This window comes from Peromyscus eremicus, chromosome 1 (genome assembly GCF_949786415.1).
Source record: "Peromyscus eremicus chromosome 1, PerEre_H2_v1, whole genome shotgun sequence".
In the NCBI taxonomy this organism is placed as follows: Eukaryota; Metazoa; Chordata; class Mammalia; order Rodentia; family Cricetidae; genus Peromyscus; species Peromyscus eremicus.
Genome location: NC_081416.1, coordinates 100,854,627 through 100,868,444, shown reverse-complemented (window position 1 = coordinate 100,868,444; position 13,818 = coordinate 100,854,627). Strand labels below are relative to the sequence as shown.

At 47.3% G+C, this 13,818-nt stretch overlaps 1 protein-coding gene across 1 annotated transcript; it reads left to right on the top strand.

Moving 5' to 3' along the window:
- The first annotated feature begins 12,487 nt into the window (after positions 1-12,487).
- LOC131913426 (ATP synthase subunit ATP5MJ, mitochondrial-like) lies at positions 12,488-13,484 on the top strand. The gene is made up of 2 exons (XM_059266085.1): positions 12,488-12,506; positions 13,264-13,484. Exons 1-2 carry the CDS (start codon positions 12,488-12,490, stop codon positions 13,482-13,484), a joined length of 240 nt encoding a protein of 79 aa, XP_059122068.1.
- The last annotated feature ends 334 nt before the right edge of the window (positions 13,485-13,818 follow it).

Genomic DNA, 13,818 nt, shown 5'->3' with positions numbered 1-13,818 from the left:
CAGGGTTTCTCTGTGTAGCTTTGCGCCTTTCCTGGAACTCACTTGGTAGCTCAGGCTGGCCTCGAACTCACAGAGATCCGCCTGGCTCTGCCTCCCGAGTGCTGGGATTAAAGGCGTGCGCCACCACCGCCCGGCCTCTTTTTTTAAAAAACAGCGATTTAAACATTAAATTACCAAAACTATGAACAACATTCTCTCTTGTACAGAGAAGGAGGCAGGCCATCAGTTGGGAAGAGGCAGGGGTGAGGTCAAAGTCTGACTTCAGGGTTGAGTTCCACCTGTGCGGCTCCTCCAGGCCCAGCACCCCAAACTAGGGGGCTCTCATTGTGAAGCCAAGCTTCTGGGAGTGGGACAGGGGGACAGGGAACAGGGGGACAGGGGACAGGAGAAGGAAGTGGGTGGGGGAGCAGGGGAGGGGCAGCTTCAGCACCTGCTAATGGTCACCCTTCTGGCCTCTGTCTGAAGGCCTGGCTGTGTGCACACCTGTGTTCTCCCTCTTGAGTGGGCGCCAGGCCTCTGTGAGTGGTGGCTCCTCTTTCTGAACCTCCCCAACCACTGTTCTCACCACAGAGAGGCTGCCACTGTCACTCTGACTCATCTCCTCCTGACCCCACCCCACCTGCCCTGTATGTATTTCTGGACAGCAGTCACAAGGCATCAAGGTGAATTAAGCTGGAACTGAGTTCTTCATATTGGCCTATGCTCTCAGCCTCCTGTTGAGTGAGGAGGTGCAGGATTGGCTTCTGATCTTCAGCATAAGACCTCAGTGTCAGCTGTGTGAGCTCCGGACGTGGTTTATAAATCATCTTTGTTTGTTTCTTTTTTTACTGGCTTTTTAAAAAAGATTTATTTATTTATTTATTTATTTATTTATTTATTTATTTATTTATCATATATATATATATGATATATATAGTATGCCTGTACACCAGAAGAAGGCACCAGATCTCATTATAGATGGTTGTGAGCCGTCATGTGGTTGCTGGGAATTGAACTCAGGACCTCTAGAAGAGCAGCCAGTGCTCTTAACTCCTGAGCCATCTCTCCAGCCCTGTTTGTTTCATTTTATCATCAGAGACCATAGCGGTGTTACGTTTTCCTTCTGAATTAGAGGATGGGGGAGGAGAGGGGCTAGGTAAGGTGGCACATCACTCTAATCCAGGCACTTAATGCCGGAGATCATGGCAGCTTTTTTGTGTTTTGTTCTGTTTCTTGAGTTTTGGTGTTGCTAATTTACTGCTAAAAATAGAGACAGTTTAGTCCAGCATGGTGGGGAACACCTTTAATCCTAGCACTTACAGAGATCTCACTGAGTTCGAGACCTAGTCTACACAGACCAGCAAAAAGTATATACAGAGAGACCCTGTCTAAAAAAAAAAAAAAAAGCAGCTTGTTTTTTGTTATAATTTTTCTTTATTCTTGAGAATTTCATACAATAATGAAATATGACCATGTCCACTTCCCATTTCCTCCTCCTTCTCCCTTTGGATCCCTGAAATGTGTCCCCTCCCAACTTCATGTCTTTTATTTGTTTATTTTTTGTTTTGTTTTGTTTTTCCAGACAGGGTTTCTCTTTGAAGTCCTGGCTGTCCTGAAACTGGCTCTATAGACCAGGCTGGCCTCGAACTTACAGAGATCCACTTGCCTCTGCCTCCCCTGGGATTAGAGTCATACACCACCACACCCAGCCACGCCTTTAAAAAAATTATATATATAATGTATATGGATGTTTCTCCTGCATGCATGTCTATGCACCACATATGTGCCTGTAGCCAAAGTGGCCAGAGGAGGGCACTGGACTCTCTGGGACTGGAGTTACCGATGGTTTGAGCTGCTATGTAGGGGCTGGAAATCAAATCCTGATCCTCTAGAAGAGCAGACAGTGCTCTTAAGGGCTGACCCATTGTTCCAACTATCTCCCACCCCCAGCTTTTTTTTTTTTTTTTGGACAGGGTATCTCTATGTAGCCCTGGCTGTCCTGGAACTTGCTCTGTAGACCAGGCTGGTGTCAAACTCACAGAGATCCTCCTGTCTCTGTTGGGATTAAAAGTGTGCACCACCATGCCTGCCCACACCCCCCACACACATTTTTGATAACTGACGAAGTCCAGCTAGTGCTGCCCACATACGCATGAGTGTGGGGCCATCCACGGAACTGGGGAACTCATCAGTGGGAATATCCTCAAAAAAGAATGGGTCCTCCTACCCCTGGTAACTATCAACCTCTTTGAGCTCCTCAATAAAGTGTGGGGCCTGGGGAGCACCTCCCCATCTGGTCTGGAACTCTTGTGCAGGTCACCACAGCGGCTGTGAAGTCGTGAGTTCCGTGGTCACGGCAGGGCCAGCAGGCAGCACTTCACAGTGCCCCTCCGCACCCTCCAGCTTTTATATCTTTCCGCCTCCCCTCCCGAGACGGTCCCTAAAACTTGGTGATACAGACATACAGACATCACATTGTGGGGCGGGGGGGGGGGGGGGGTGAAGAGTCCCTGCAAATACTTACAGCCGTCAGAGAAATGATCCAAGAGAGACAAGAAGGAAATCTGGTTCAGCATGACTTAGTTAGCTAGACTGGTTCAAACTTCTAGAGTCTGACACCAGGCCAGTTTATTTTAAACATACTTAAGTCCAGTACAAATTTGGAAAAAGGTTTCTTGGTAATAATTATCCCAATCTCATGTATTCAATAAAGCTTAAGGCATGAGTACATGAAAACTCTTTTGCAGAGTACATGTGACCTCTACCCTGAAGATGGGTTCTATAACTTAAAAACCTGGGATCTGGTGTGGTCCCTGACCATGACAGCACAGAGGTCAGCAGGCCATGAAGCACATGTGACGTCTCCCCTAAGCATGGGGCCTATTGACTGGGAAACAAGCTGAAGCTGAAGGTCTAGGGAAGGCAAGTCTGGGATAAACATTCTGAGGGATGCAGGTGTGGCCTGGCCCTACAGATAGCCCAGATCACCAGGCTGTTAGCTACATCCACTCCCAGCTTCCTGGGTGGAAAACAGGTATGCATCCCCTCCATTGAAGAGATAAGTCCCAGTGCTTAACATTCCTGGTTTCCCTCATGCGGATCTGTGAGCTTGTGCCTTCTACAGGTTTTTATTTTATTTTATTTTATTTTTAAATGATTATAAAAATTAGTTTCTTTAAAATCAATAACACTTGAACTGTAATTAACCATTTAGAACACATTTGCTCTTTGAACCAGATGTTTTTTGTTATTGTTTTGGGTGGGGTTTTTTTTTTTTTTTGTTGTTGTTATTGTTGTTGTTTTTCTGAGATGAGTTTTCTCTGTGTAGCCCTACCTGTCCTGGAACTTGATCTGTAGCCCAGGCTGGCCTCAGACTCAGAGATCCTCCTGCCTCTGCCTCCTGATTGCTGGGATTAAAGGTGTGTGCCGCCACCACTGGTTTGAACCAGAAGTTTTACTTCTAGGTGATTAACTTACAGATACATCCCCACACGTAAGAAGTTATATATGCAAGCAAGGCTAATGGTACATGCTTGTAATTCCATCTCTGAGGTTCAGGAGTTCAAGGCCATCCTCTACCTGGTGTCTGTGGCTGGAAGTTTTCTCCGGTCTCACCAGGCCCCTGCAGTCCCATGGCCCGCTTATTAAATAATCACTCAGAAGCTTATATTAATTATAACTGCTTGGCCATTAGCTCAGGCTTATTACTGACTAGCTCTTACACTTAAATTAACCCATAATTCTTATCTATGTTTAGCCACGTGGCTTGGTACCTTTTCTCAGTTCTGCCTTGTCATCTTGCTTCCTCTGTGTCTGGCTGGAGACTCTTGACTCAGCCCTTCATCTATCTAGAATTCTCCTCATCTGCTCACCCCACCTATACTTCCTGCCTGGCTACTGGCTAGTCAGCATTTTATTTATCAACCAATCAGAGCAACACATATTCACAGCATACAGAACGACATCCCACAGCAGGTGTCCAATCCTCACAATGGCCTTGCTATACCGGCTTCGGGTAGAGAAAAGTGGTCTAGCTGATTATTAGACCATTTGGAAATATCTAGGGAAACAAGCTTGCTGTCTATACAGGGTGATCCTGCTTTCCTGCACCAGCTCGAAGCTGAAGGTAGAGCCATGCCCCTCCTGTGCTTAGCATCATCCAGCAGATCAGTGACCTCTGCACAGAGGGGACATCAGGATGCAGAGGTGCTGGAGCATTGGCTTTGGTCTCTCATTTCCAGGCCTTCTAATTTTTAAACACACACTTATTAATTACAGGATACACATATATGTATTTATTGCTTGTATATTTAAAGATTTGGAAATTTAGACGTACTTACAAGCAGGTTCTTAGGAAGTCTGGGAGAAGAAAGGTAGGGAAACAAGAGAGGAAAAGGTAACCCACCTTGACATCACTGTGTATCATAGGCCATCACAAAATCAAGCTCCTTTGGTCTTAGTCTCCTGTGTTTCAGGAGTCCAGGTATATGCCACTGTGCCTAGCTCTAGTGGGTTTGTTTGTTTGCTTGGAATAAGGTCTCCTATAGCCCAGGAAGGTCTTGAACTCGCCGTGTATCTGAGGATGACCTTAAATCCCTGATCTTCCTGCCTTTACCTCTTAAGTGTTGGTTAAAGGCACAGGCCTGCACCGGCTCTTACCCTGGACTGTTTCTTCTTCTTCTGGTGCAGATTGAACTCGAGGCCTCACACATGTTAGGCAAATGCTCTGAATTAAACTATATCCCCAGTAGTGTGCGCGCGCGCACGCGCATACACACACACACACACACACACACACACACACGCACACACACACGCACACACACACACACACACACACACTCAACACATACAACACAAACACATACATTTTAAGACAGGATTACTGTGTAGCCTCTGTTGGTCTGGAACATGCTATATAGACCACACTGGCCTCAAAAATCATGAGAATCTGCCTGCCTCTGCTTCCCACATGTGAAGATTGAAGGTATACATTACCATGCCTGAGAATAATATATATATTTTTAATGATTTTATTACATTGATTTATGTATTGTGTGTGTATGTGCATGTGCACACAGGTGGAGGTCAGAGGACAACCTTTGGAATCAGTTCTTTTCTTGCACAACATGGGTCATGGGGACTGAACTCAGGTCAATAGTAACAAGTGCCTTTCCCTGCTGACCAACCTTGCCAGTAATGCTTTTTAAATGTATAGCACCCCCATGCGGTATTGAGGCAAAAACACAACTCTCACCTCCAAGGAGAAAAGAAATCTTTTTTTTGGACCCAAATAGGAATGAGCATAGCTCAGGAACACAGACTCAGGCTCCCTCAGATTCAGTGTTCTAACAGAGTTTCATGAAATTTCATAGTAACAGAACAAAGAAAATCATGAATCCAGACAGCGGTTCAAATACGCTGTTGGAGACGTCAGGTAAGCCGTTAGAGCAAACAGGCAGCCTCTGCTGTAGACCACGGATGCTATCTGATGACATTCTCAGCCGGTTGGTCAGAGGAAGCTAATGGCCTGCTGAGTTAATACATTCCTACAGGTTTCCTGTGATAGCCACAAGGATGTTGGGTTTGACGTGGAGGTAAGCAAAGAATGGCTATTAAAAGGACTAAAGATAGGCCAAAGTAAAGTATAATTAGGCTCTAGACCAGCAACATTTCAACCTCTCCACAATCACTGAGGTCCTAATCAGCAAATCAGCCTTCTAGAAGGTTCTTTGTCAGGTTTGGTTTCTATCCAGGGACTTTCACTCATGGTTGTGCTGAGAAAGTGCACAAAACTTCCCATGTTTTTCTTTCACTGATTTCCTAACTTGTAGCCAGGCGGTGGTGGAACACATATTTGATCCCAGCACTTGGGAGGCACAGCCAGGCGGATCTGTGAGTTCGAGGCCAGCCTAGTCTACAAAGTGAATTCCAGGACAGACTCCAAAACTACACAGAGAAACACTGTCTCAAAAAACAAAACAAAACCAAAAAAGAAAAAAGAAAAAAAAAAAGTCCTACCTTGTGTCAGGAGTAGTGGCAAAGCCCTGTAATCTGAGGTTTGGGAAGTAACGACAGAGGGTCTGGAGTTCAAGGTCATCATTAGATACAAATTGAGGACAGTCTGGGCCTCATGAGACCCTGTCTCAAACAACACAAAACAATAAGAAAAGTCCTACCCTGACATTGCTCTCACCTTGACAGATTCACAAGGACTTGGGGGTGGGAGGGAGGGGAGAGGAGGGTTGGGAGGGGGGAATTCTGTGACTCTAGCTACACTTCAGGGCAGAGTGTCTCAGCCTTAGCCCTGGGGACACTTTGCTCAGAATTATCTCACCACACAGATGAAACTCTGGGCTGAAGTCTCAGAAATGGGGTGGCTGGCTTAAGGAGGAAGTAGATTCAATTTTTTTTTTTTTTTTTTTTTTGGTTTTTCAAGACAGGGTTTCTCTGTGTAGCTTTGTGCCTTTCCTGGAACTCACTCTGTAGACCAGGCTGGCCTTGAACTCACGTAAATCTGCCTGGCTGTGCCTCCCAAGTGCTGGAATTAAAGGCGTGCGCCACCACCGCCCTGCGTGGATTCAATTTTATCTTATTAATTTTATGCTTGTTTCCTGACTAGCTCTAAGAAAGAGAAAGGGGTTTGTTTGTTTTAAGACAGGATCACTGGATCAGAGAGATAGCTCAGCAGTTAAGAGCACTGTAGCCAGACAGACGGTGGTGGTGCACGCCTTTAATTCCGGCACTTGAGGGGTGGAGGCAGGTGGATCTCAGTGAGTTTGAAGCCAGCCTGGTCTACAGAGCAAGTTCCAGGACAGCCAGGGCTGTTTACACAGAAAAATCCCGTCTTGAAAAACAAAACAAAACAAGAACAACAACAACAAAGAGCACTAGTTGATCTTCCAGAGGACTTGGGTTCAAATCTGAACACCCACATGGTGACTCACAATCACTTGTAATTCCAGTCCTAAGGGTCTAACACCCTCTTCTGGCCTCTGTAGACAACAGGGACACTCATGGTACACACACTTACACGCAGGCAGAACACTCATACACATAAAATAAATATGATACAGGGTCACATACAGCCAAGGCTGGCCTAGAACTTGATAAATATCTGAGGATGACCTTGAACTTTTTTTCTTTTATTGATTATTTAGGAATCTTACATCATGCACCCAGATTGCGCTCACCTCCAAGTCCTCCCATGTTCATCCCCCACCTCCATGACTCACCCTGCCAACACACACACACACACACACACACACACACACACACACATACACACAAAATGTCCATTTCGAGTTGTCCATATACTAACTGGAGCATGGTCAAACTCCTAGTGGCCAGCCCCCCAAGGGAAGGTGTGTCTTTCTCCACCTCCACTCCAGCCAGAAGCCATCAACTGTGGAGAGCTGTGCAGTGGCTGGTGAGGGGTAGGGCCAGCTCTCCCTGGCCCATGCCACCACCAGATGGGGTCAGGTCAGCATGGCTCACAGACATCAGAAGCTTCAGGCAGTAGCCCAAGCCACGGACCTCTTCATGGCCCTCAGTGGCTGTACAGACCATGGCCTCAACATGGCCTCCAGAGGCTAAACATACCACTCACATCCAGATGTTCCCATCCCACCTGCAAGCAGCAAATCCCGAGGAGATCACCAAGGTGTCAGTCAGTGGCCCAGACAACAAATATCCACAGTAATCTCAGGCTTCGTCATGTCTGGGGCAGCAGCATGGACCACAGGTACCACCATGACCTCTGGTGGCATCATGGACCACAGTGGTCCTTGCAGGAGGTCCAATCCAGAAAGTGAAGCTTTCCTCATCTCGGGTCTCCGTTGTTGCCCAGAGCCAGGGCAATCGCATGTCCAGGCAGAAGGTTCTGGGGCTGAGTCTACATCTGCATAAGCTCCAGGTTGCTGCACAGCACCCCACTACCCTTCCTGGGCAAAGACAGCTTTCTGACCTCAGGCCTCTTTCTCACCTGTCACCACCACCATGTCTCCAGTTCAGCCTCTATTTTTTGAACTGCTAATCTATTGGTGAAATTATTAAGGCCACTCCACGTAGTTAAAAGGAGATTTATTTAATGGTGTAACTTACAAATTAAGGGATAGGTAGGTCGCGAGGTCTGGGGAAGGTGTATCACAGTCCAGCGGTGTTCTCTGGAGCTCTGCTTTGTCCACCTCCACCATCCAGGGTCCTGGAACGGAGAGAGTGTCCGCCGATCCAGGTTCTCGGGTCCCCAGGCGCCTCCCTTGGCCCCACCTTGTAGGCGGGACAGTTGCTGAAGTCTCAATGGAGGTTGGAACTTCCAGATCAAAGCTGGAATGGTTACCCACTGCGCTAATCCTCCTGCCCCTGTCTTCCAAATGCTGGGGTTACAGGCGTGAAGCTACCTTGCCTGGTTTATGTGGATGCTGAGGACTAAGTCTAGGGCTTCATGTATACTAGGCAAGTATTCTAACAACTGTGCTACTGTTAAAACTGAAAATTTTCAGGAAGATCAAATCCATGACTGTCTAATTAAAGCAAGCTATATTTAAATACTGGCAGGGATGATGGACACTGGGCAGGCCCATACTTGGGATTCCCAGAGAATGCACTGAATTAGGTTAGTCAGGCACTTATAAAGGCAAAACCTGTAACTCATACTTCCCGCCTTTGCCCACTCGAGGGCAAGCATACATCCTGATGTACTTCCTGCCTATATACCTCCCGCTTATGTGTGATCAAGCACATCCTGTGCAGTTGGGGCAACCAACCTTGTTTACTGAAGTGAAAACACGTGGCTTGTTGTCATATGTGAACAAAATAGCCCCCAGCGTTCCAGGAAGTCATCTATCCTTGGGCAAGTAGGTCATACAGGTTCGAGACATTTCCCTTTTACAGATCACTTAAGCACAGTAATTCAAACGTAAAACCCAACTTCAGGCCCCACACTACATTCCCAGTCCAAGAGAGAAAGGATTTTAAAATAGATTTATATTTGTGGGGGTCTGTGTGCTGTGTGTGTTCAGGTGCTCCTGGGGGCCAGAGCAGGGTGTTAGGTCCCTGGTTCATGCCCACATTTTGGCACCAGATGAATGAAACAAAGAAGTAAATGGAGGACATGACTGCTCCTAAGGGGCTGAGGTTTTTATTATAGATAGAAAGGAGAGCACAGGCAGAGGTGTCCGAGACAGTCCAGACTGAACACACCTGGCAGACTGAACCGGGCTGCATGAGAAGACAGGGAGATGCAGGGACCAAGAGGCCAGGAGCAAGCCAGGAGACCAGAAGGCCAAAGGGTAAAAAGGAATGGCAACCAAGCTGGCTGAGACTACCTAGGGAAGAGCATCTGGGGGAAGAGCCGCCCAGCCCCTCGCTGGAGCGCCTAGGGGAGGGGGAGGGGCACCTGGGATGACTCTGTGCTACTAGGCATCCCTGTTAGCCATCTGTCCTCAGTTTGAGGTCTAACGGGATCCACTGGAGCTGCACGATGTGGGTGCTGAACCATCTTGTTAGTCATGAAACAGAGGACTTTGTGTGTGTGTGCGTGTGTGTGTGTGTGTGTGTGTGTGTGTGTGTGTATGAGTATGAGTGCTCTACATGTATACCTGCCAGAAGAGGGCATCAGATCACCGTGTGTGTGTGTGTGTGTGTGTGTGTGTGTGTGTGTGTGTGTGTGTATGAGTATGAGTGCTCTACATGTATTCTACATGTATACCTGCCAGAAGAGGGCATCAGATCCTATTATAAATAGTTGTGAGCCACCGTGTGTGTGTGTGTGTGTGTGTGTGTGTGTGTGTGTGTGTGTTGAACTCGGGACCTCTGGAAGAACAGCCAGTGCTCTTAACCACTGAACCATCTCTCCAGCCCCGAGGACTTTTTTTTATTTTTGTTTTTTGAGACAGGGTTTCTCTGTGTAGCTGCATTAAAACTCACTCTGTAGACCAGGCTGGTCTTGAACTCACAGAGATCTCTGCCTGTTTCTGCCTCCCACATGCTGGGATTAAAGGCGTGTGCCATCACTGCCCGGCTGACACAGGGGACTTTTTTTTTTGAAGATTTTATTTATTTATTATGTATACAGTGTTCTGTCTGCACATATCCCTGCAGGCCAGAAGAGGGCTCCAGATCTCATTACAGATGGTTGTGAGCCACCATGTGGTTGCTGGGAATTGAACTCAGGACCTTTGGAAGAGCAAGCAGTGCTCTTAACCTCTGAGCCATCTCTCCAGCCCCCGACACAGGGGACTTTTAAACTTCGGTTCTTGCTGTGTTCCTAGCACTTCAAATAAACCTTGGACAGAATAGGTGCTCAAGAACAGATACGGAAATGAGTCAACTGGAGATAGGGCTGGGTCCCTCACAGTGCCACCAGCTCGGTCTCCTTCCTGAAAGGCTCAGATTCATGGAGAGCCTTTAAGACAGCAGATGCTCCCACCGTCTCCTTATAAACCCAAAGTCTGGAGTGTCAGTTGTTCTGACTGTTCTCTCCCTCCGTTCCCCTTACTTTCCTTAGGAAGACAGTCAACAAAATGCCTGCTAAGCACCTGATACTTTTCACCTCTATGTGCCCTCCCCTGACTATGGTCTCATCTTTTCTTAAAAATTTTCATTATTTTCAATCATGTATATGTGTGTGTGTGTGAGGGGGGTGTGCCCATGAAGACAGGTGCCTGCAGAGGCCAGAGGCATCAGATCCTCAGGAGCTGGAGTAACAGGTGGTTGTGAGCTACCCAAAGTGGTGCTGGGCACTGAACTGAGGTCCTCGGCAAGAGAAGTACATGCTTCTAACTCCTGAGCATCTCTCCAGCTCTCAGTTTCCTCTCTTAAAACACAAAAAAATCTACACAATCACCAAATGCATAAAGACAGAGAAAGTGGGGTTTTTCAGAAAGGAACTCATGCTGTCCCTGGTGGCACGTGTCTGCCATTCCAGACCCTCAGGAGGTTCAGTCAAGAAGATTGGAAGTTCAAGACCCGCAGGGGCCACAGAGCAAGCGAGAGGTTGGTCTGGGATACTTACAGGGACCCTGACTTAAAATAAAAGATGAAAAGAAGGGGTGGGGTTTGTAGCTTAGTTGGTAGGATGTAAATAGCAAGCAGGAGGCCCTGGGGTTGACCTTCAGTATCACAGAAAACAAACAAAATTAAGCTAGATGGCACAGGACTGTAATGGCCACACTTAGAAGATGGAGGCAGGAGTTCAAGGTCATCCTCAACTACATAGAGAGTTAGAGGCCAACCTGGGCTAAGTGAGACGGTGTCTCAATCAGTCAGTCAGTCAGTCAGTCAGCGGTCAAGGGCTGGGGATGTAGCAGAGCACCAGCCTAGTGCCAGATATGAGGAGGAAGGCAGCTTCTTCTCAGATAGCCAGACAGGAGAGAGAGTCCAGCAGAGTGAGTGATCCGCAGACAGAAGGCAGCAGCTTATCGCAGAGGAAGGAACATCTACAATGTGGCAGAACCGGCTTGGGGAACCCTTCACAGACAGTGAATGCAAGGGCGGGACTCAAAGCCGGAAATTTAACTCAGAAGCTGTACGTCTTAGGTTTTTATTTTTTATTATTATTAGATTTTTTTTAAATTAGATTTATTCATTTTTTCATTTGTGAGTGTTTTGCCTGAATGTATGTTTGTGATTTTAATCACTGAGCCATCTCTCCAGCCCTGTTTATTATTATTATTATTATTATTATTATTATTATTATTTTATTTTATTTTTTATTTTTTGGTTTTTCGAGACAGGGTTTCTCTGTGTAGCTTTGGAGCCTGTCCTGGAACTCGCTCTGTAGACCAGGCTGGCCTCGAACTCACAGAGATCCTCCTGCCTCTGCCTCCCAAGTGCTGGGACTAAAGGCATGCGCCACCACCGCCTGGACATTATTATTATTTTTAATTATGTGAATGTGTGTGTTTCAGTGTGTAGGTATGTGCACTTGAGTGCAGGTGCCAGAGGAAGCCAAAACGTTGGGTCCCCTGGAGCTGGAGTTATAAGCAGTTGTGAGCCAGCCAACACTGGTTCTGGGCACCAAACATGGGTCCTCTGCAAGAATAATACGTGCTCTTAGCCACTGATCTCTCCGGCCCCAGGAACTGTAAGTTTTAAAAGGCCATGACTCACCAAGATGACTACCAGCTTTGCTCTGAAGGACACTGACCACCGGCCCTTGCTCTCCTCACTTCCTGGTCCCACCCTCAACCCCAGGGAAGTATCTTGGCGTATTTGTTTTTTTCTGAGCTTGCCCCTCTTACTTTATCTCCTGACCAACCAAAGTCCCCTACAGCCATTCAGTTCCACCAGACAGAAGCCTCTCAACTCAATTCCTAGTTTACATACAGGCCAGAGCCAATCAGGCTCATGCCCTGGGCAGAAAAGGACACAGGCAAGAAGGCTTGGCTAGCAATTCACTCTTGAGTCCGCTTGCAGGTTACAGGGAGCTGCTTCCCACCGTCATTAAAACTCGCCCTCACTCTACTATCCTTCCTGGCCATTCTTCAGGATGAGACAATAAAGCCGGATGCAATGGGCTGAGAAGGGTGAGTTTCAGGGACGCTGGTTTTTCATTTTCCATGCTAACTGAAGCCCCCTGAGAAATAGGTTCGGTCACTTCAAAGAACCCTGCAACAACAGCATGCATGAGGGCCTAGGCTTAGTGCCCAGTAGCACACATAAGTGTACACGCACACACACACACACACACACACACACACACACACACACACGCACACACGCGCGCACACACACACACACACACGCACACACGCACACACGCACACACGCACAAGCTGGGAGTCACAGGTAGCACTTCTCTTTAACTCCATCTCTTGTATTTTTGGTTGTGAGCCTAGCCTTTAACGGCTGAACCATCTCTCCAGCCCTAACTCCATCTCTTGAGAGGCAAAGGTAGGCATAGTTTGAGGCCAGCCTGGTCTACATAGAGAGTTCCAGGCTAGCCACACAGTGAGAAACAGTCTCAACAAAAGCAAACAAAACCAAACACCAAGAAATTCACTGAAGGAGTGAGCAGTAACTCTGTGCCAGGCCCCCTGCTGGCAGCTGGCTGGGTTAGAGACCAGTCTGCTAGCCTCACAGGAAGCCAGTGTTCAGAGGGGCTTTCCTTAAGAACTAGGGTGGAGGTGTGTGTGGGGGGCACGCTCAGCTTAGAGCCCCAGGTCTGGTTTTCAATGAGCCATATTTGAGATACCACCTGCTATCCCCACTTCTAGCCTCGAAAATGGGTTAGTTAAGATTTAAGGCAAGGGTGGCGCCTGCGTGCTCAGTGACCTTTCCTAGTGGATTCTGTTGTGGCCTGTGGCCTTGGTCTTGCTGAGATTCTTCAAAGCCTTATTAAGAGTGTCTGGGTCCCCATGAAACCCTACTATACCCAGGTTTACCAGGAAATTGGGGTAGGAATGGGGTTAATGACCTTCATCGTTTATAAAGTCAGGAGTGCTGATAAAAGAAGTAAAGCTTTGAAAGACTCCAGTCCTGCACCTGCCCGCGGCCATCATTGACCACTCCCTGAGTCCACTCACGATGAATCCTGTCTGCTAAACTGAAGCAAGCTGTGTTAGATGGGAACGTGGAACACCGCTGTGCACTTACCTAAGTACCATTTACAAGGAGGCATTAATAAATGTATGAGGGCGGCACCGCTCCCTGCGGACACTCCTCTCTGCTTCCCCTGAATAGGTTCTCTGTAGTGCGGCAGGCTCCATTAGAACCTCTGAGCCACCCTCCGGAGGAAACCTAAGGAATGGGCAGCAGTGTGTGCTGCATAAAGATTGGTCGTTGGTGTCTACATACAAACTGATTCCAATATTCTTTTTGTTTGTTTGTTTGTTTTTG